This window comes from Aedes albopictus, chromosome 2 (assembly GCF_035046485.1).
Source record: "Aedes albopictus strain Foshan chromosome 2, AalbF5, whole genome shotgun sequence".
Lineage (NCBI taxonomy): Eukaryota > Metazoa > Arthropoda > Insecta > Diptera > Culicidae > Aedes > Aedes albopictus.
The window spans coordinates 435,893,191-435,917,303 of NC_085137.1; the positions used below are offsets into that span (position 1 = coordinate 435,893,191).

A 24,113-nucleotide genomic window follows, 5' to 3' on the forward strand; every position below is an offset into this window, starting at 1 on the left:
AAAGCACCGTACTCCCCGAGGACCCGTCCCGGATAGCCCGTCCGAATCATCAGAAGACAATCCCGTTCTGCCACTCAAGTGCCGTGTATCAAGAGGACCCGTCCCCGATTGTCCGTTCGATTCCGGCAGCGCAAGCCCTTCTGCCAGCCCGTCAAGATATCGTGCATCCCGTCGTCCCGTCCCTGATCACCCACCGGATTCTGGCAGTGAAACTCCATCCGTCCAAGGCCCCGTCAGTCCATCAAGAGATCGCTCCTCCGCGTCGTCCCGTTGCTATATACCCTCCCTCAACGCGTCGCCGATTGGTTCGGCGTACTCCATCGATTCGGAAGCCCGGATCAAATAAGCGCGGTTTGTCCCGAAACTGCGGCTCCACGGTTCACTACAACTCAGTTCATCTAGAAGACATAAATGTCCCGTCTTCTAGATCATGTAAGTCTTCTGTGTTTTCTGGATTTGCTGTTTTTTTTTATAGTATTTTGTTTCTTTTTGGGTCTTTGCGATCATCTGGATTTTCTAGGTCTTCTTAGCATTCTGGACCTTCAGTTACAGGGTTGTGAAGAAGCCACTGCGCATTACTTCTAGCAAGTAAATGCTTAGGGTATTTGTGCCTATCTTAGTCTCATTAAGGATGTGCAACATGAAAAATCACTCACAGCGCAATGTATACGCTTCAAACTTAATGATACAAACCTTTAACACACGTGCTCACTTCCACTGTTGATCTTACGATGCACTAGAGTGGGATTTACCTTCAATATTTGATTTAATTGCGATCGCAAATCGCGAGCCACTCGCACCTATCTTCAGCACACCGTAAAATTTTCATCTCATCGCGGTCCACCGGGTGGCCCCTTATTCATCTCAACAGTATTTACAGCAAATCCACAACCACTCTCACATTTTCTCATCGTAGAGCATTCTGCACTCACCCACTAACGCACTCTCTTTCCCTAGCAGGTGACAGTTTCATTGTGATTGTTTTCCTCTCTCGCAAAGGAGAAGTCACAACAATGTGCCGCGCGATGAATCGTCTATGCTCGCTCCCCACGTTTTGCACTCGCATACATTCACAGCTGATTGGCAAATCAGTGCTGCCGAACTGGATGATAGTTCGTAAAGCTTGAGCGGTAGCAGCATATTTAGATGAAAACCAAACCAAATATTTTGAAAGAAATGGCGTTGGAAAATGAAATTATTGATCGATTTGCGTAGAAGTTCGATTACCAAGATGTTAAACCAAGAAACGACCATATTCTGATTGAAAAAAACATCGTATTTGTAGTGACCAAATCTCATTCAATTAACTACTTGTTTCTTGATGTCTGGCACCGCTGTGATGCTTGCTTTGGTGCTTCGGCAGAGATGTGCGCCGCGGTTAAAACATCATTTTTGGTCGTCGGCGGCGGCGGCGTTAAAAATGAGAATTCAATATTTCGCTCTTTTACATCTCATATAGCGAAACATTTTAACAAACTATACTTTGCATATGAGAATGTAAATACACTAAAACCTCAATTTATGCATGCTATTTTAATGCACTTTTTAATTTATGCACCTTTTTTTATGACCTGCATAAATTAAGGGAAAGCTACTCAGAACCAATATTGTGCATAAGAATATTTAATAATGACGGTAACTATTGCAACGGCGGCTAAAGGGTGTTTATAAGGATGAGCAAATGGAAGTCACAGGGGAGTTTCAGGGGGTTCCCAGGGGTTTCCGCGAGGTAGCAGGAGATCTCCGGGGGGTTTTCGGGGGTCTGAGGGGGTTTTCGAAAGCATTGCAGAGAGTTTCAGAGGATTTTCGACGGGGTTTGGAGGCGTTACTGGTACGTTTTCGGGGGTTTCCGAGGATCTCACGTGCGTTAAACGGGTGCAAGTGGATCTTAGATGGATTCGGAGGCGTTAGGCATGCGTTTTGGGGGGTTCAGATGCGTTACATTGGGTCCGAGGGGATTTTAGAGGAATTTTGAAGGCATTTCAGGAAGTTTCAGAGCATTTTTGGCGGGATTCAGAGGCCTTATGGAGGCGTTTTCGGGGGTTTCGGAGCGTCGCAGGTGCGTTACATGGGGTACGAGGCGGTTTAAGGGGAATTTTGGAGCCATTTCAGGAAGTTTCAGAGCATTTTCGGCGGGATTCAGAGGCGTTACGGAAGCGTTTTTTTTATGCACAAATTTCCCTCATTTTATGCCTTTTTTAATTTATGCACCCCCAGCCATGTGCATAAATTGAGGTTTTAGTGTAGTAACTTGTAATTGCGCACTCGTATATAGTGCGGCAGACAATTAAACGTTCCATAATAAATAAAAAAAATCCATAAGGCGCAGTCCACAAATTACGTAACGCTCTTGGGGGAGGGGGGTAGTATGGACAAGCGTTACGGCCCATACAAAATTTTTTGGATTTCCATACAAAAAAGCGTTACGGAGGGGGAGGGTGGGGGGGTCGCAAAAATATAAATTTTAGCGTTACGTAATATATGGATGCTGCCTAAATAATTCTTAAGCTATGGCATGAATTGAATTATTAGAACCTGAATTCTTCAGATTTCATTACATCGGAGAAAATTGGGTTGATTTTGAAATTCCTCACATTTTGTATGTATGTAATGAAAAATTGACGAAAAATTTTAAACCTCATTTACTCGAAAGTGGGTTTTTGTCACTTAGACCCCTTTGCTTATAACCCCCTCAATTATAAACGAACGTCGTTATGACGTCACGCGGGGAAAAGCATGCATGCTGTCATTGCATGCTTTATACACCTTGTGTGAAGCATATGATATTTGCTAGGATTTTTATATGATGATATACAGGGTGTTAGGTTCCTGAGTGCAAACTTTTTAAAGGGTGACAGAGGACCATATAGCCGAGGCGGTAAACGCACGGATATTCAGCATGACCATGCTGAGGGTGACGGGTTCGATTCCCGGTCGGTCCAGGATCTTTTCGTAAAGGAAATTTCCTTGACTTCCTTGGGCATAGAGTATCTTCGTGCCTGCCACACGATATACACATGCAAAATGGTCATTGGCAGAGGAAGCTCTCAGTTAATAACTGTGGAAGTGCTCATTGAACACTAAGCTGAGAAGCAGGCTTTGTCCCAGTGAGGACGTTACGCCAAGAAGAGGAGAGGAGAGGACCATAAATGGTGAAAAAAGTTGTTCTACGCATATGGTCAAATCTCAACCGTTACGTAGTTATTGAACTCCCCATGTTTTTGACTCTTATTGCCTTAACTGGCTATAACTTTGAAATGGTCAAACTAATCGCAGTTTTTTTACCCTTATTTGAAAGATGATTGAATTTTCTATCAAATGGCATCTTTGAACCGATTGGTTTAGTTGAATAACTAAATTTTCTAGAACAAAACAGCTAAAAATAGCGTGTTTTAATCAGTTTTTGTCAATTATCTTTGAAACATGCGTAATAAATTAAAATTCTCTCTTCGGCAAAGTTGTGGCTCCTATTCCACTCTACAATTCGTTCTTTGACATCAAGCTTCTATCTCTTTTCGTTTTCTTGCAATTTTGATTTAAACGTCGCATTTCAGATCATAAATTTGCAATCGTCATGGTAAGCACTTTTTTGCGCACTGTGCCGCACATTTAAATCAAAATTGCAAGAAAATGATAAGAGTTAGAAGTTTGGCGTCAAAGAACAAATTGTAGAGTGGAACAGGGGCCACAACTTTGCCGAAGAGAGAATTTTAATTTATTACGCATGTTTCAAAGATAATTGACAAAAACAAATTTAAACACGCTATTTTTAGCTGTTTTGTTCTAGAAAACTTAGTTATTTAACTAAACCAATCGGTTCAAAGATGCCATTTGATAGAACATTCAATAATCTTTCGAATAAGGGTAAAAAAACTGCGATTAGTTTGACCATTTTAAAGTTATAGCCAGTTAAGGCAGTAAGAGTCAAAAACATGGGGAGTTCAATAACTACGTAACGGTTGAGATTTGACCATATGCGTAGAACAATTTTTTTCACCATTTATGGTCCTCTATCACCCTTTCGAAAGTTTGCACTCATGAACCTAACACCCTGTATAAGTGACTAAAAAGTAACTAAAATCTCAACAGGATCATTGAACGAAATATTTTGTTTATTTGGCAATGAATGACATGCATTCATTTTGGGAGCGTTTAAACTTAAATCGATTATTTTCTGAAGATTATTGGCGAAATTCTAAGTTCGGCGGCGTGATGAGTTTTAAGCTGGCGGCGTGCTAGAAAATCAAAACATCCGGCGGCGTGAAGTAATAAATCTCGACGGCGCACATCTCTAGTCCTTGAGACAAAATGAGATGAATATAGGTACTAGGCCGAAGAAGGGGGCTTTTACCCTATACGGTGGAAGGGGATCTTTTTCGGTGGGTTATGTAAGCGAAGCTGGTTGCGTTTTGCTTTGGCTGAGTATTTGATGTATGTTCGAACTGTTGATTCATTTACTTTATGGTTGATAATCTATGAACTTGTAACTTGACTGGCAAAGTATTTCGAAAGTATAATATCTTGAAAACAGATGACTGTTTAACTTGTTGTTGCTGTTTTTTTTTAAATATTACCGTACGGGTTTGGGCCGAAGGGTCTCAAATTTTCATGTTTTTTTTTTCCACAGGCAGGTTTCATGGATATATGAATAAAAAATTTTGGATGTTCGAGGGTACGACTGTTTGGATGTAACGATTAGTGGGAGTTCGGCTTTGCAGTCTAAAGTTCTCTAGAACGACCGTTTAGGACTCGTCCCTAAACGGTCATTCTAGAGAACTTTAGACTGCAAAGCCGAACTCCCACCAATCGTTATGAATAAAAAAATTAGAAAATTCAGGGTCGATTATTTTTCCGGAAAGCTCAAGAGGATTTTTTTTTGTTTTTTTCCTGACACTACTTTTTTTGAAAAATCATAACTCAAGAACGAAGCATCGTAGAAACGAAGTTTTTTTTATGGAAATGAAAGCAGTTATGAGTTATGATTTTTCAAACAACAGGCTTATCTATCTATATATATAGCAATGCAGTGGCATACGTGGGACCGCGCATAACTTGCGAACGAATGGTCCGATTTGGGTCGTTTAAGTTTTGTTCTGTTAGTTTTCACCCAAGGAAGGTTTATGATGCAAAAAAAACATGGGAAAATTGTGATTTTTTTGAACATCGGGTTTTCATACTTTTTGAACGGGGACTCAAAAAACACAGTAGGCAAGACAAAGTTTGCCGGGAACAGTTAGTATCCCAAGCAGCACCTGCAACATCATGCAGATTGTGACTTTCTATGCTTTGGTCTAAATGAGTTGCACTAGAAGCACACGAAACTTTCAACTTGTCAGTTGAGTTGCATTTAAACTCCGAAATCCGTAAAGTTGCGGCTTTGTTTCATAGAAATCACAAATTACCACGTGTTTGACATCGATCTGTGGAGGCAGAGCTTACATATTGCTCGCAAGTGATAATACAGTCAGCTTACATTATAGTTATTTATGTAACGAGTTGCAAAATGATGATTTTTACAGCACGAGTCGTACATTTATCCAACGAGGCTTGCCAAGTTGGATAAATATGACGAGTGCAGTAAAAATCGAGTTTTGCAACGAGTTGCATACAACATTTTTTGCAATGAGAAAAAAAAAATCACTTTAATATGACTACAGGTCGGACTCGATTATCCGGGGGTTCGATTAACCGAGGGCCCGATTATCCGGGGCTCGATTATCCGGCAAAAATGGCTCGATTATCCGGGGACCAAATAATTTTTCGTTTTGTTTGCACAATTTAAGATGGCAATATGTCAAAAGATGTAGCAAATGTCAAATACAACACTCATAAATCAGATTCAGCCTTTTTGAGAATTATTTTTATTATGTAGATTTTTCGGGTAAAATTCCATTCTCAACAAATATTATTATAATCATGCCAGCCGTTGAGTTTAAGAACTATAACATCATACACGCTTGCTGCTATGTTTATCGAACTGTTTGTGATTGATAAATTTTAAAAACAAAATAAAAAAAGTTTGGCTCGATTATCCGGAAATTCGATTATCCGGGGAGATTTTTTTTCGGAGTCACCCGGATAATCGAGTCCGACCTGTATTTCCATCAGTAGCATCATGCTTCCTGGTGATTGAACGGGATCACCCACGTGTTCCGTCAAGCTAGACGCAAAATTTGAATCAAGCAAGCTGTGCTAAAACCGTCACAGTTTTTCAAGCTCTTGACGTGGAAACACAGGTTGTTGCCCAAACAATTGCATTATGATTCATAATGCAACCCAAATGAGTTGCATTATGAATCATAATGCAACTGTTTTTTATAGTGAGGAAAAGTAGGCCGTTGTGCTTGTACAGTCGAGTCAAGTACAAGACACTGAAGACGACCTTACAGTTGAGGTCGAAATACGTATCTGTCAAAGGATGCAAATTCTTAGTGGAATTAAAAGGAACAGTACTTAACGCGATTTTCTTTTTATTTTTTTATTTATCTTCAAAGATTCTACTGAAGGATTCTATGACATTTCCCGGAAAATCATTTTCCGGAAAGACATTTTCCGGAAAACATTTCCCGGAATGACCCATTTCCCGGAAACCCATTTTCCGGAATGTCCCATTTCCCGGAAAACCATTTTCCGGAAACCCATTTTCCGGAATGGAACATTTCCCGGAAAACTGTGATCGATATTCCCAGACTTATGAAATGCACAATAATTGACTCATTTTGGTTGGTATTCGTTGAAGAATTTGAGCAGGGCTTTCAGCGTTATTTCCAAATCTTCGAAAAATCATTAAAATTTATTAGCAGTTATGATGCCAACAGTTTTACTACAGCTTGAATTAACAGCCATTGTTTAATGAACAAAAAGTTTCAATTCTGGCAGTCATAATTCCAAAGGATAACATTCGAATGAAAACAAAAGAAAGGAATTATATCTAATAAAATGATAGCGATTGCATTTTGCGCATAGTGTGTAACCAGCATACTCTTGGATTAAAGTTCTCGCATAAACGATAACCATAACTCAACCACCCATTCTGGATACAATTCGAACATTATGCGGTATTGTTGAACCGTCTACATTACGGTCCGTGTATGGTGTTGGTTTATTAGGGTTTCCATACTACTTGCGAGCTCAATAGGTGGGTTGCAGGTTAGTCAATATTAGCTTATGAAATGAAAAAGTTGGCTCGTCTTTCGACAACGCTTCTGGAACCTACACATCAGACACGAACAAAAATTTTGTTAGAAGTAAGTAACAGTGATTTCTGCACAAATGTTAATTTCCAGTGACATGTGTGCTTGGGCTGGATTTTTTGAGTTTTCGAATTTTTAGGTCTTTTTGGTCTACAGGGTTTTCTGGGTCTACTGGATCTTCTTAGTCTTTTAAATCTTCTGAGTCGCCTCGTGGCCTTTCGTCGTCGTCGTCGTTTCTGGCCTTTTGGGCCTTCTAGGTCTTCTTGGTATTCTAGGTTTTCTGAGTCCTCTGGGTATTCTGGGTCTTCTGGGGTTTTTTCGGTCTTCTGGATCTTTTGAGGTTAGCTGGGGGTTTCCAAGCATTGGTTTTTCTGGATTTTCTGGGTCTTCTAGGTCTTCTCGGTCTTGTGAGTCTTCTGGGGCTTCTGAGTCCCAAGAATCACGCATTTTATATGAGAACTACGGTAGCGCAAGTTTTAGTTGTAATGAAATTACTGTGACGTATTTCTAGAACAATGCTAGACATACGTCGAAGTGACTTCTATACAACTAAAACTTGTGCAGCCGTAACACTTATATAACATGTGTTTGCTTAGATCTTCTGAGTCTTTTGAATTTTCTGAATCTTTTGAGTCTTCAGAGTATCTGAGTCTTCAGAGCCTTTTGGGTATTCTGAATCGTCTGAGTCTTGTGAAACTTCTCTGTCTTCTGGTTTTTCTGAGTATTCTTGGTTTTCTATGTCTTTTTTGGTCTCCCAGGTCTTCAGAGCCTCAGGGAATTCCCGGTGTTTTAGGTTGTCTGGGTCCTTTGAGTCTTCTAGGCTGTTTTGGAATCTTCTGTCACTCCTGGGTCGTTCGCATCTTCAGGTCTTTTGACTATTAAAAAAATAGTCTGTTAATAAACTCACCTTGCGAAAGCGCCCGAAAGGTGCAATACCCGGCGATCCCAAAACACACGGCCACCAGCCAGGCGAAGCCCACCGAAATGTGGGTCACCTTTTCCCACCGTTCCAGGGTGGCATTCCGCATCGATTGGTACACCAGGAACGTGTTGTGATGACACATAAAAGCTGCGGTGACGACCAAGAATCATCCAGAGAGAGAGAGAGAGAGTGAAAAAAATATATAGAAACGTAATGTAGACACAACATTATTGTGTCGGTGGGTGAGATGAAGTTGTAAAACTTTTGCGATGCCTTCATAAAGTGTGGTGAAAATTCTTACCGAATGCCATGATGCCCACAGCGGGGATCAGATCAGTGTGAGCAAATCGCCACGACTCCGGTGTGTCTGGCCTGCGGGGCAACGGTGGGAAAGTATGCCGAGGGAGAGAACGAAAAAGAAAAGTTTATGAGTCGAGTTGTTGGCCGCCGCAACCAACAGCACTTGTAGGCTCAGGGTAAAAAGTGTTCCACAGGGTTTTGGCACGATTATTTGCGGTTGTGAAAATTGTATTGGCGAAAGATGTTATTACACTGAAATCATTTATAACTTTTTAGTCTACTGTTGGTTGACAATGATTTTATTGCCCTTTTCCGGCTATACCAGTCGGCTAGTATGTCTGAAATAGACGTAAAAACTTGAAGTATTTTAGGCAAAGTACGTTTAATTGGCAAATTGAGAGATAAATTTGTGAAAAAATTACCACTTGTTTTGGTGGGATTCGAACCCACGACTCCGTTATCGCTAGTCCGGCGCTTTAACCAACTAAGCTACAGAACAAGTTACAACTCTGCAGAATAGAAAGTCAAACTGGATTCGAAGCACCACCCTAAACCGGGTCCGTCTTTCACAACTTTATCTCTCTTTCGGCTCTTAGATGCCAATCTCCCGCACTCTCGCGGCCTACCAACAACAAGTGTGCGCGTATTGTTTTTAGAATGTTGATATTGAAGCTCGATTGACACATACTTCGTCACCAACCATATCTGGAGGAACATTTGAAAAGGGCCCAAGAGGTCTTGTGTCTTTTTTCTAAAACGCTCCGTAGGGCATAACAGCAGCCCGCCCACGCAAATGAACACCGTTATCTGAAAGATCGTTGTTTGCTCTATCTGATAACGGTCTTAGTTTTTGAGAATAAGTTGAGGGGGGCTCAGGAGCGACGTGTGAAGTCATTGTTTACCAATGCTTGTATGCCCTTTTCAAATGTTGCTCCAGATATGATCGGTGCAAACTCAGTATGCGTTGAGCGCTCAACGCGGACGGACGCACGGCCGTCCAACTGCGCTAGAGAGAACGCAACTCATGTATGACAATGATTTTATTGCCCTTTTCCGGCTATACCAGTCGGCTAGTATGTCTGAAATAGACGTAAAAACTTGAAGTATTTTAGGCAAAGTACGTTTAATTGGCAAATTGAGAGAGAAATTTGTGAAAAAATTACCACTTGTTTTGGTGGGATTCGAACCCACGACTCCGTTATCGCTAGTCCGGCGCGGGAGATTGGCATCTAAGAGCCGAAAGAGAGATAAAGTTGTGAAAGACGGACCCGGTTTAGGGTGGTGCTTCGAATCCAGTTTGACTTTCTATTCTGCAGAGTTGTAACTTGTTCTGTAGCTTAGTTGTTTAAAGCGCCGGACTAGCGATAACGGAGTCGTGGGTTCGAATCCCACCAAAACAAGTGGTAATTTTTTCACAAATTTATCCCTCAATTTGCCAATTAAACGTACTTTGCCTAAAATACTTCAAGTTTTTACGTCTACTGTTGGTTGCTTGAGCTATGAATGATTGAGTGCATCAAATCTCACAGCGTGAATAATGTATCACTTTGATGAAGTGGAAATGAAGTTTTCTCATTATTTCTTGAGGGGCGTAGAAATAATTGACGCAAGAAAGAAAATCGTGGGGTTGTGATGAGGAATGGGTATATAGTATTCGCGTAAAGAATTTCCAAACAATTACCAGTTCTGTACTGTACTGTACTGTACTGATATACTCACACGACAGCGTAATCGCCGGCCATCAGTCTGTACACCACGGCAAACAGGATAATCACGACGCACGCCAAGCTGAGGAAGCTCGCCTTCGCCAGCCGGGAAACGTTCTTGTACAAACAGAGCGGTATCACGACGAACACGGTCACGACCAGGACCACGCCGAAGCGCACCGGGCCCATCGCGGTGCCCCAGGAGGGCACCAGTCGCAGCAGCACCTTGGACAGCGTGTCACCGACGACCACGTTGTACGATATCATTGCTGTGGGTGGTGGAGGAGGGAAACTCGGTTAGATACATATATTGGGAAGTGTGGGTGGGTGGGTTTGTTGCTTCGACGACTGTTTGTGACTGTATGAATTGGCTTTTGTGAGGCTGTTTGACACGAGGCATGACGGGATCGCGATGCTCATGGCTTGTTCATCTGTTAGTTGTTGGTGAAAGCAATACAGAACGCTATTTGAATGTGACGCATGTCGTGGGTTTCAAATGAATAGCATTATAGAATTATGTCAGAATATCGATTCGAAAGCGTTGAAAGCGAGAACTTATATTGCCCAACATAAGTGTGAAATCACAGATAAGTGTAGCAACAAGAATTGATCCTACATTAAAACTGGTGAGGCTATTACACAATACTTTGAAATTTTAATGATTCGCAGAGATGCCCTCTCTCGCAGAATTGTTCAGAAGGTCAAATGCAACAACATCTTCTTAGTTCCTCAGAATTAAGCGATGTTTTTGCTTGAAGCTAACTGAAGTGAAAATATAGTGTTACGTTCTATAAACGGGCAGGGCATTACTGAACTGAAAATAAAAACACACAGAAAGGATTAGTAAATACTAATAACTTATCAATTGAATCACGATTTACATTCTTGAAGTGTTTTTATCAAAATCAATGTTATGATCATAACTTATCGAGGCTTTTTTCTACTGAAATTCACACTCTACTATCTTGTACACCTGCTGAAAGAATATTACCAGTGAAGGAACGATTCACCCACGCTCGAGAAAAAAAAAAGTAGGTACGTTTTCTTTTTTGCAAAAGATAAGCATGTTTTATTCATTACTTGTGCAGCGAGCGATACCGGGAAAATCAGCTGGCGGTTGTCAGCTTGTTTGTCGTGTTTTGGATGTTTCTTTTTTTCCGCAGAAAACTTCATTCACTAGGTGCTTGTGCAGAATGATGATGAAATATGGCAGGATATTTTTTATGAAATGTTGATAATCTGTTGGGGAAAAATGGTACAAAGTTTCAAAAGTGGTCGAGAGGCAACCAGGTCGCGGATTGCCAAGGAAGCTGGTCTAGTTACAACTTACTGGTTGCCACTAGCGCGGGAGGCAAAAGTTTTTGCTTTGCATGGATGTTGGGCTGGTTGAGTTGGTCCTGTCTCTGGGTATCGGAGACTGATTTCGAGCTTAAAAACCGTCCTCTCCGTCGGGTTACGTTGGGCTGGAAATATTGGAACGGCCTTCGTTCTCACTACCGGGATTCACTACCCAAAAACCCGTCTGGTTGACGTCCACGGGGTTCCCTCGCGGTTTTGGGCTAGGCTGCCCACACAAAATCAAAACGTGCTCGATAGTCCCTTACACGGGCTCTCTAAGGCTGTGACCATAGTGGGTAAGGTGAGATGCGATCGGATGCGATAAGTTATGAGATGAGAAGAGGGATGTTTGATAGGCCATAGTGCATGAGGTATTCAATGAGGGTGCGCATGTTGTTTTCACATCCTTTTTCGCCTATTTCGTGCGCATCAACGACTCGCGTGATTTGATCGATGAAGCCGCTTGTATGTTGAAGCGCTTCTTTGGATGTGGGTAGTGAAATGATCGTTTCATCTATAAGAGCGGAAAGATAAAATGCACCCGCTTTTTGTTTTGCGCGGGCCGTTTTTTCTGCTATAACTGCTATAACAGTTTTGATCCTGTTGTAATAGCAAAAACCGACCAGTTCAAAAAAAAAATCTGGTGTAACTGTACAAGATTGAGATTATTGAATTAATTATTTAAGAAAAGATTGTATAACATGTAATTATATCCGCGTGAGCGATGTCTTTATTTATACACATATTTTTACTTTCCGAACTGGGCTATCTGAGTGTTGATTTTAATTTAAATCAATATGAGACTGTTATACTGATTTTCGGCATGAAAACATTACTTGATTGCGCTGACCTCGGCAAAAGAAACAAAAATTCGGCAAGTTTGTATTATTTAAGAGTATAGGTTTTTTATTACAAAATTTTCGGCGATATCTACGAGAAAAGATGTCTCTAATAAGTACACAATATTCATCATAAGGACTGTATCGTTAATTATGAGTACACCTTTGAGGCCCTGTATTAAAAAGACTAAGTCTTATTTTGACAACTGCTGTGTGTTTATGCTAGCAACACGTTGTAAACAAAAGATAACCTTCATTAAAAGTTAAAGTTTTTCCTCAAGTGGAGCAACGCGAGTGTTTACGGATGAGAAGCGAAAATCGATTGTGACCAGGTACTGCTATGAAAAATGAAAAAAAATAGCAAAAGTTGGAGGTGTTAGCGTTTTTTCTGTCCAAAATGCTGTCAAACGATTCGGTATACATAACACACTGATAGACTCACCCGGACGCGACAGAAAACCAGGTGCGTCCAAGCCAAATTTGGACAGCAAAATTAGCGAAATCTTCAAAAGAAAAAAGGATGTATTCATCATAGATTTCGCAAAAAAGTGAGGAACGACTATTGGTATGGTTCAACGCGCCAAGGAGCGTAATTCCCTGAAGACTTACCCAAAACAGAAATGTCCAAAAACAGTCAAATTCTGGCGGATTATGTGAAAACTCGGGCTCGGAAACTGTACGACGATGTTTTGAGCAAAAATTACATGTGCATAATCATGAATGATGAAACGTATGTCATATTGGACTACAAGGCACTTCCAGGGGCACAGTTTTTCACTGTGAAGCGTGGCACTGGTGTTCCGAATTCGAAGAAATCGATTTTTTGCAAAAAAGTATGGAAAATGTATTAGTTTGGCAAGCAATTTGTCAAAGTGGTATGAAATCGTCACCTTTCTTCATCGTCCCAAGTATGAACGTCGAAATATACCGGAAGAAATGCCTCGAGAAACTAATTCTGCCACTCATCTGAAAGCACAAAGGTCCTACATTATTTTGATCGGATATGGCATCCTGATATGGTATGAAGAAAACAATGTCCAATTTGTGGAAAAGGCAATGAACCCTTCAAATTGCCCACAAATTAGGCACATTAAGAAGTATTTGGCTTTGATGAAAGGGAAACTACAACAAAAGGATAGAGGAGCAGAGGACGTCATCAAATTCAAGAAAAACTGGGCCAACCCAAGCAAAACCATCGACGGAACGGTTGTCCAAAACCTTATGAAGAACACCAAGAAGAAGGTGCGTGAGCTGACAGACCGGGCATGATCCACGAAAAATTAAATACAAAATGATACCATGGGCTTTTCTGATGGTCAATAAACAATGTAATTGAATTTAATTTACAAAACAAATAAAATATTTTCAGATACAGCAACTTTCAGGTGTACTCATAATTAACGATACAGTCCTTTTATTAGGTAAAAGAGTATCAATCGAAATTGATGTCACACTATTTTCGTTAAGGGATCTAGTTTTGCCTGACAAAGAAAAAAGCAGAACTTTTCAATCAGAATCCTTTTAGCAATTAAGTTGAATACCATAAAACCTTAAACTTTCTAACTTGCACATGAATAACATGCACTGAACAAACTACCATATCAAACATTGATCACTTGATTCAAATTCCGAACAGAGAAAATAAAATGTTTCCTTATATACATATAATAACAAAATTTTGCTGTAAAAAAACTTAAATGATTTGATATAATACTACCTATTATATATGCAATGAAATATGTTATTTTACATAGTGATCGATAGACAATATGATAAATTTTTATTACGTCTGGTTCATCAAAATGCATGTCATGTGAAAAGCATTGAGTTATGTTTAAAAACCACCAACATACGACGCATTTTATATTACCTACTAGCATTCCCAGCACATTAAATCCGCATTGCTTTACATACACAACAAGCGCAATCATAAAATCCATACCCGACAAGCATTCTCTTGCGTTCTCTTGCGATCACATGCGTCGAAGCAGCTCCATCGCATCACCGCACTCATCGCAACTCATCTACTATGTACGGTTCATGCGTTCTGCATATAGTTTCCACAGAGTGTGCTTCGACGCTTATCCGATCTCTTATCTCTTTGCATCGCACCTCAGCCACTATGTGCTCAACGTAACTGGTCGGGTTGTTCGCCGAGTGATAGTCGCTTCGAAACTGCCTATTTCAATCCGCCTCGTATCTCGGCAGCCCCCACCAGCACTCAATTTCAACGATGTTTGAAATGCTGAAATTTTGCTGCGTTTTGCTGCATCCGCTTTTTCATTCTTGAGATCGCTCGGCCACCCATTCCTCAGACCGCGCATTCGAAGCGTTAAATTTTCAGCCGCCCGCACCATTTAATTTGGACGTTAACTTTTACAATATAATTATCTCTACATTTCCACATCATTTTAAACAACACAAAATGTTACCGTACGGTAACAGCACCCCCTAAGCAAACGTGGCCAAATAACTAAAATTTAGTTGATTTTATTCCAGTGGTTTTCGACTAAAAATTATATGCTATGGAGATTCTGGCTTTCTCAGTCTAGGAAATCCAAACGAATCAATTTGCATTGCCCGACGTTTCGGCCTGACTTATTTGACCTTTTTTAGGGTAAACTAAAAGAACAATTCACAATACATCAATTCTGTGGGGCCATCCATATACTGCGTGGACAGAAAAATCGTGGTTTTTGACTGACGCCTACCCCCCTCCCCTAATGTCAACGTGGACTTCAGAGAAAACATATTTATATTTTTTCTATAAAAAAACTGTGTTTTTTAAATTTTTTTTAAAAGTTTTTGTTTACTTCAGAGAAGAGAATTTTTTGTATTAAAAATACTCCATGGCTTTCGTATTACAAAATTATCAACATAGGTTTCCATGGCCGTGATGTTTGTTTAATCCATGATTGTCTCATATTTTAGATGACTTTTATGCTATGATATTTTGAATGCAATGAAAGTTTTTTTTTATTTTTTATTAAGAATTTGCAAAGCAAAAACAAGAACTAGCAAGATTTCGAAAGAGTGTAAACTCACTCATAGTGATATGATTTTGACTTTAATCTCTATCTTTAAATATAAACATTAGTTTGATGTCCCTTTGAGGCAACAAAACTCACGAATGGATGAACCAATCAGCATGATTTTTGCACGGTTTAATCCGTCTTCAGTGTGACTATGTTTATATGTAGAAAAAGTTACGAAATTCAACTAATATTGAAAAAAAATATTGAAATTGCTAGACGCGGGGAAAAGATTAAAACAATTGCAAAAAACAGTCTAGACTGAGTACTGAATGACCACATAAAAATTGTCAAGCAACCACAACCACCAAAATGGCAGTACAACGTCTGCCGGGACAGCTAGTGTCTCATGAAGTATCTCAAGTTTTAGTAGGAATTACAAGACAACCTTTTGTTGTAAACTTGCAAAGTATCTTGACTGGAATTTTAAGTTTCTACAGATATTGTAAACCTTTGAAGTATTTTTGAAAATTGGTATGAAGCTTCGAAAAAATCATTCAAAATACCAACAAAAGCTATTAAAAAATATCAATATCTACATTTTTGAAACTCCAGAATTTTGCTTAGTATTTTTAGTAGGTAATTCGTAATTCTGATTATTTTTCAAGAAATTTTGCTACAGTAATTAAAAATTGGTATTAAAAAGCTGTGATTTTTTTTTTCTGAAATAGCCGTTGTCAACTAAAACAAGTAAAGCAGCTCGCTGACGTAGTGTACGGATTGGGTCAAAAATGACCCAAATGCAAAAGGAGGGTTAATTTGAAACACTCCTGATTAACGCTGATCCGGCTCAGAGCTCAGTTCCCATAAAGGCCTGGGCTAACCCTCGGATGGTCTCCCTGTTTGCATAGATAACCACCAGGATTTTTGGCGACAACTTCATTTGTAGTGAGTGATGGCTCTAAGGGCAACTTATCAGAAATGATGACTACTAAATCCATGAATAACAACAATACAGGGGATAGACAAAATGGGCTTAGGGACAAATCGTCGAAAGACAAAACGTCGAATGCCAAAACGTCAAATGCCAAAAGGTCGAATGCCAAAACGTCGAAAGGGACAAAACGTCGAAAACGTCGAAAACGAGTAATCTAAGCAAATAGTGAGTTCTTTATTCTTTTAAAGGATACTCATTCTTTCACTTGTATCTGCCAACTAGTTCAGAGGGGAGCCTTCCTGAGGCTGCTTGAAACAACACCTCAGGGTGGGCATGTTTCTTGACCAGTTCTTCGCGGGTAGGGAATATTAGTACTGGCATATATAAAAACTCACGTTAAGTGTACCATTATTTATTCCCGGACTTTCCCGGCACTCTTACTTCTACTGGCACCCAGTGTTGCATTTGAACTAAACGCGAGCCAAACGCGAGCCAAAAATGAAATGCGCTTGGATGTGTCATCAAATCTTATGTGCGTCCTGACCAAGGTGCTGCCCTAAGACTTTCTGGAGCATCTGCATACATGCGTTGTTGCGTGAAAATATGCGCCACAATGAAGTGGTATATTTTGGCATCGGGCTTTAAGATTCTGCTCCGAAATCCGGATTTTCCGGTAATTCACGGTGACCGAACCGGTTCCCCCTCTCAATAGAGGGTGAGTTTCTGAATTGAATCAGTCCAAGATTGCTAGAATTGGTGAAAAAATGGTAGAAACATGACCATTTCAGTTTACCAGGTACGGGTACCATGTTGGCATGTTGGCATTCTGCGGGTGCAGTTCTTGCTCAAGTTGCGTTCACACTGTCGAGCTCACGTGCGTTATGTTATGTTATGTTATGTTATGTTTGATCGCAGCGTGTCGTTTTTGAACTTCAACGCAAATTGATTGCGTTCAAATACAACACTGCGAATTTCACAATGTCAGTGGCACCTTCCACAAATGTTCAGCATAACGTCATAACTTGCTTCAGGGTGGCTACGATGGTGGTCTCTAGCTATCGTCGGCCGGGTCTCTGGCACATTTAGGGTGGCGATGGCGATCATCGGGCGCATTATTTAATCAAGGGCGTCTGGTTTGGTTACGGCTGTACTTCTCCGCAACTCATCAGGAATTCTAGATTATGGTACTAGCATACCAATGTCAAGCATCCACACAATAATCTTTACAGAGCTGGTGGTTTCAACTCGGGTATGAAGCATCATAGAGTGCAAAATGAGTCACTGACCTTCAGCGCTTGGGCAGAGAGACCCGAGATAATGAGACATAATGAGTGTGTCCCCGTTAATTAGTTCGTCATCCTGCCATCTTGGTGGATCTACCGTATTGCCACCCCTCTCAAGTATCAACAAGATCAAATCGATCCACACAAAATCAAAAAAATCCACACTGAACTGCGAACAGTTACACACTTTTCGACGTTTTGTCCTTTCGACGTTTTGTCCCTTCGACGTTTTGTCCTTTCGAAGTTTGGCATTCGACGTTTTGGCATTCGACGTTTTGTCTTTCGACGTTTTGTCACCCATTCGACAAAATGATTAGGAAAGACAAAATTTTCCCATCCAAAAAAAAAAATTCAAATAGCTGTAACTTTCCGAAAAATGCATCAAATATTCTTAAATTTTCAGTATAAGTTAATCAACTAGTTGTGTATTAGTGGACAAAACTTGGAATAGATCGGACTATTCTGCACGAAGTTTTAAAGATGTTAGAAAAAGGTATAATTATCCGATAGCCAACTTTGAGCTGTCATATCTCCGGATTCAATGAACCGAATGCAATGGAATTTTGACCATTTATTACTTATATAATGAGCTTTGAAAAACTTTTGATGTAACTTTAAATTCTTAACAAGGAAGAAAATTATAACGATTAGATTATTTTTCTAATAAAACACCAAATGATCTAAAATTTCAACATAGTTTTAAAATTCAATATGATAATTAAAGTTCATTCAAATTCCCTCTAATTGTCTTTAATACAAATATGATTTGAAAGAAAGTAACACCATAGGTTGCAATTCATTGAAAAAGTAATGGGATGCATATTAAAAATAGACCAATCTACTAAAAAAAAACATAAAATTAATGGAATTGCTGTAACTTTTTCTCTTGTGAATAATTTCAAGTTAAGTCAAACGTTTTTCAGAGCTTATTATATAAGCCACTAGCTGACCCGGCAAACCTTGTATTGCCCATTTTAATTATTGCTCTTGCACAGTTTTTCCAATGTTTTTGTTCATTTTCTTAACTTGTTCTACAATGAACATAGCCACCCACCATGAAGACACAATTTTTAGTTGTATGGCTCCAAAGAGTATGTAAACTCATTTGTATAAACATCGGAAACCCGGCTCCAGAGGCACGTTATCCAAATGGAACATTTGTCTCAGATAAAGAAAGCTGTTTTGTGGATTGGTTGCTAACCAATGTAACTTAAACGGACAACTCGACCATAGAATTTACAGTTCAACTGCTATAAACTACACAACAGCGCCACTTGAAAGAAAAACCTTCGATAAAAAGAAGGAAACATTTAGGTATGTTGTGCATTTTAACAGTTTATGCGTAAAGAAAATTGAACAGTGTGACTTGAAAGTTATCTGTATGGGAACCTCCCGTTCCGGAAACCGCAGAGGTCTCACACCAAGCTAAGAATCTTCCCCGATCCAAAAATATCTACCTACAAAATTTTTACACCGATCGGATAAGTAGTTTCCGAATGCATAAGGGTCAGACAGACAGACAGTTAGTGCGAGTAATAAATTCCTAGAGAAATTCCCAGAGGTATTTCTGGAGTAATTCCACGAATTATTGGATGAATATCTGGATGAATTACTGGAGGAAGAATCTTTAGTGAAATCCCTGAAGGTATTCCTGGTAAATTACTGGGAAAACCTGGTGGAATTACTGGAGGCATCCCTTGAACCAATTCCTGGTGGAATCCCTGGGTTCTTGGAATAATGCGTGTATAAACTCCGGGTGGATGATTTCTTGAATAAATTGCTGTTGTAATTTCTGAACGAATTACTGCATTAAATTCTGCAAGAATTCCTTAGGAAATTTCTGCAGGAGTTCCTTGGGTAATTTCTAGGGCAAATCCTGGTGGAATTCATAAAGGTATTCCTAGAGGAGTCTCAAAATCAAATGCTGAAGAAATGCCTGGATGAATCTCTGAAGGAATCCCTATGAAAATCCCTTTGAAAATCCCTGGAGGAATTCCTGGAGGAATGCCTGGAGGTATTCCTAAAGGAATTCCTAGAGCGATCCCTAGAGGATTCCCTAGAGAAACTCCTGAAGGAATGCCTGGAGACATGCCTGTGCGAATTCCTGGACGAATATCTAGAGAAATTCCTCGAGAAATCTTCAGATAAACTCCTGGAGGGATTTTTGGAAGATTTTCTTGAAGAATCGTTGGAAAACTTTCAGGTAGAATCCCTGGAGAAATCCTATAAAGAATTTCTGGAGATATTCCTCGAGGAATACCTAGTGGAATTTCTACAGGAATTTCATGAGGTATCTCTAGAGAAATACCTGGAGGAATTCCTCGAGGAATCCTTGAGAAATCTCCAGAAGAACTCCAGGACGAATCCCTACAGAAATTCCATTAGCAATTTCCAGAGGAATGTTTGGAGGAATTCCATGAAAAAATCTTAGAAGAACATCTGGATGAATTATTGGAGGAATTATCGAAGGAATTCCTGGAGGAATCTCTGGAAGAATCTTTAGAGGAATCACTGAAGGAATTTCTGGTAGATACCTGGACCAATTCCTGATGGAATTCCTTATGGTGTGATTTCTGGAGGGATCCCTGGTGAAATCTCTGGGGGAATCCTTGGAGCAATACCTGGAGGAGAAATTACTGGAAAAACTCCTCTAGGAAACCCTGGAAGAATTCTCGGAAAAATAATCCTGAAGGTATTAATTAAGAAATTCTTGAAAGAATTTCAAAAAGGAATCCCTGAAGAATTTTCTGGATCAATTCCTGGATCAATTCTTGGGGTGATTCCTGGAGGTATTCTTGGTGGCAAGAAATGCCTGGATGAAATACAGAGTTCCTGAGGTAAATTCTGCAGGAATTCCTGAGTTAATATCTGCAGGAATTCCTGGGGTAATTCCTGGTGGAATTCTCAAAAGCATTCCTGAAGAAGTCCCAGAATTAAATCCAGAAGGAATGGCTGGAATCCCTGGAGAAATCCCCATGTAAATCCCTGGAGGAATGCCTGGAGGTATTTCTGAAAGAATTCCTGGAGGAATTCTTCAAAGAATTTGTTGAAGAATTCCAAGAGCAATCCCTAGAGGAACTCCTGAAGGAATGCCTGGAGGAGCTTCTGAAGGAATTCCGTTTCTACTGAGAGAATTTCTTGGGAAAACTCTAGAGAAATTCCTTGTGCTATCTTCTAAGGTACTCCTGAGAGGAATTCTTAGAGGAATTTCTGGACTGTTTTCTTGAAGAATCACTGGAGAACTTTCAGGAAGACTCCCTGGAGGAATTCTTTGTCAATTCCCTGAAAGAATTCCTGGATGATTCCCTGGTGTAATCTCTAGAGGACATGCTAGGGGAATACCTGGAGGAATTTCTAGCGGAGTTTATAGGGGAACTCCTGGACGAATCCCTGTAGAAATTTTTAGACGAATCCCTGAAGGAATTCACAGAGTAATCCTGGAATAATTCCCGAAGAAATTTCTGGAGGAATCCCAAGCAGAGTGATTGGAGTCATTTTTAAAATAATCCCGAAAGGTTTTGTACCAGAAGCCTTTACCACTCTTGTATTCCAGCGTCGTCTTCGCCGGACCGTCAAGTTCTACGTGGTGCCAGTTACTGGACACCACTCGACGCCACGACGCTACCACCTACGATAGCTGTCACGTCGCATTACCCCCATGTTGTAGAGTAGATAGAAATAATAATAAATAATAATAATAAAAAGAAATAAATGGTACGTACTAAGTGAATGTAGCCACTTTTCAGGACCACCCACATCCGCAAACTTCCCCACACTTACAACGCCCTGGGACCCGGGAGCATAAGAGGCCTTCTTTGCCGACCCCGGAAGCGGCCACGGCTCAGACCAGCTGCTTGGGGCCTAGTGACGTCCCCTTCTGGAGCGGCAAGATTCGCCCGGGGTCAAAAGCGAGTTTTACGTTGCTCAACTTACAGTAAAAATTTGAGAATATTTGATGCACTTTTCGAAAAGTTACAGCTAATTGGACATTTTTTGAAAAGTGAACATTTTGCCTGTCCCGATCATTTTGACTATCCCCTGTATGTGATTGAGAGCGGAGAGGCAGAGGGAACAGCGTTGAACCCGTTCGCGCTAGGAGAACTAGCGAGATCGCCACTACGAGGAGCTGATGTACCTACCAGCTAGCAGGTTTGTTTGCTTGATTTGTTTTTATTAATGTGTACAGACGCGCCAACTTGGTCAAATTATTGGGGGGGGAGTTGTCAAAAACATGCTTGCCCCCCTAAGTTGGCGCCTATGAATGTGTATTTTAACTAAAACCTAAACCAGCGAGCAGGTGCCAGGAGGTTTAACGGGAGGAGCACAAGGTGCAGATGACTGGCGCGGACCTCACGCGGGCGCTGAACCGCAACAGGAGTGGTTTACCATAGATGTTGGTGGTTCCCGAACAGCCGAGGCCGTTAATAAACCACGTAGGGTAAAAGGGTAATACGCCCCCCCCCTCATTTTCTAGCGATTCAAGCGCTTTTTGCATGCGGGATCGATTGGAAATCTTAAATATTGATGATTAATTGCCATCAAGCGATCAAGCTGATTCAAGCCATCAAGTCATTAATGTGTCGAAGACAAAGTACATGATGGCAAAGGGCTCCAGGGAGGAATCACCGCACCCGCCACCCCGAATTCATATCGGCGGTGATGAAATCGAGGCGGTTGAAGAATTCGTGTACTTGGGCTCACTGGTGACCGCCGACAACGACACCAGCAGAGAAATTCAGAGGCGCATTGTGGCAGGAAATCGTGCCTACTTTGGACTCCGCAGAACTCTATGATCGAATAAAGTTCGCCGTAACACGAAGTTAACCATCTACAAAACGTTGATTAGACCGGTCGTCCTCTATGGGCACGAAACATGGACCCTACGTGCAGAGGACCAACGCGCCCTTGGAGTTTTCGAACGGAAGGTGTTGCGTACCATCTACGGCGGAGTGCAGATGGAAGACGGGACTTGGAGAAGGCGAATGAACCACGAGCTGCATCAGCTGCTGGGAGAACCAACCATCGTCCATACCGCGAAAATCGGGAGGCTACGGTGGGCGGGTCACGTCATCAGGATGTCGGATAGCAACCCGACTAAAATGGTTCTCGAGAGTCATCCGACCGGTACAAGAAGACGCGGAGCGCAGCGAGCTAGGTGGGTCGACCAAGTGGAGGACGATCTGCGGACCTTACGCAGAGTGCGGAACTGGAGACAAACAGCCATGGACCGAGTGGAATGGAGGCGGCTACTATGTACAGCAGAGGCCACCCCGGCCTTAGGCTGACCGGTAAGGTAAGTAAGCCATCAAGCTGGTCCGTTAGTTGATTGGTATAGAAAAGCAATGAATATATCAAAAAGTCTTAAATCGAGGCTTTTGGCGTAATATTTTACCTCTTGCAAGCTGACTTCATCGTGGACGAAGCTAGTTCTGTTCGCTTATGTTATTTTGCAACTTTTATGCAGTTAAACACTTGCTAAAAGGCCCTCCTAGGATAAGCATGTGGTAGAATTATCCCCTGGTACAGTTTTACCACGGGGCTGGACTTTTTCCTTTGATGGGGCGTATTGCCCCGTTTGTTTTGATAAGGTAAATTTTGGAACGTTTTCGGAAAACGTTTCAAAGCTCCCATAGCCGCCCCTCCAGAAGTAAAGTTCTAATGCAACACTTCACTGACTTTAGAAACAACGATTTGCAGTGGACAATAGATGGAATAAGGCGCCAATTTTAGATATATTGCCATTTCTGCTTAGGGGGGCATATTATACCTGTTTACCCTAGAACACTGGACGAGCTGGGCCTGGTACTATGGAACGCGGCGTATGATGGCGTATTGAGGCTCAAACTTCCACCGGGCGTAAAGCTGGTCGGCTTCGCTGATGATATTACCCTCGTGGTATACGGCGAGTCAATAGAGGAAGTGGAACAGCAACGCACGCAATTGGCATAGTGGAGGACTGAATGAGGTCGAGGCATTTGAAACTCGCGTACCACAAAATGGTGGTGGTGGTAAACAACCGCAAGTCTGAACAACAAGCAGTGACCGTCAAAGGTGGATGCACGACTAACTCTAAGTGCTCACTGAAGCAATTGGGGGTCATGGTCGACGATAAGCTGAAATTCGGAAGCCACGTAGAATATGCCTGCAAAAGGGCCAGGATGGCGGTAATGGCATTGTTAAAAATAATGTCAAATAGCTCGGCAATAGTCTTGAGTAAGCGTAAGCCGCTGGCGGCAGTAGCGGTCTTCATACTACGGTATGGCGCCGCTGCATGGTCGAAGGCACTAGTGGTTAATCGAAACGTGAAGCGACTTGAGAGTAAACAGGCTGATGATGTGCCATAGGGTGGTGAGCGCATACCGCACTGTCTCAAAAGACGCGGTAAGTGTGCTGGCGGGCATAATGTCCATACCTATAGTGGTGGCAGAGGATGAAGAGTGCTACGAGCGTCGCGGCATAAGACATGGGATTCCTCCAGCAAGGGTAGATGGCTCATATCTCCGTGTCCAAGTGGACGAGCAGGCCCCATGGCGAGGTGAATTTTCACTTGACTCAATTTCTGTCAGGCCATGGGTGCTTTAGGTGGCATCTGCACAGAATCGGACACTCAGGTCCTCCCACAT

At 41.2% G+C, this 24,113-nt stretch overlaps 1 protein-coding gene across 4 annotated transcripts in view; it reads right to left on the reverse strand.

Moving 5' to 3' along the window:
• The window catches only part of LOC109417070 (putative sodium-coupled neutral amino acid transporter 11), a 200,825-nt gene that overhangs the window by 19,099 nt on the left and 157,613 nt on the right, over positions 1-24,113 (reverse strand). For all 4 annotated transcript variants that reach the window (XM_062853666.1, XM_062853665.1, XM_062853664.1 and 1 more), the window contains 3 exons: positions 10,135-10,390; positions 8,417-8,487; positions 8,101-8,262 (listed from right to left, as the gene is read on the reverse strand). In XM_062853666.1, coding sequence (XP_062709650.1) covers positions 8,101-8,262; positions 8,417-8,487; positions 10,135-10,390 — 489 coding nt within the window. The remainder of the gene's footprint in view (positions 1-8,100; positions 8,263-8,416; positions 8,488-10,134; positions 10,391-24,113) is intronic.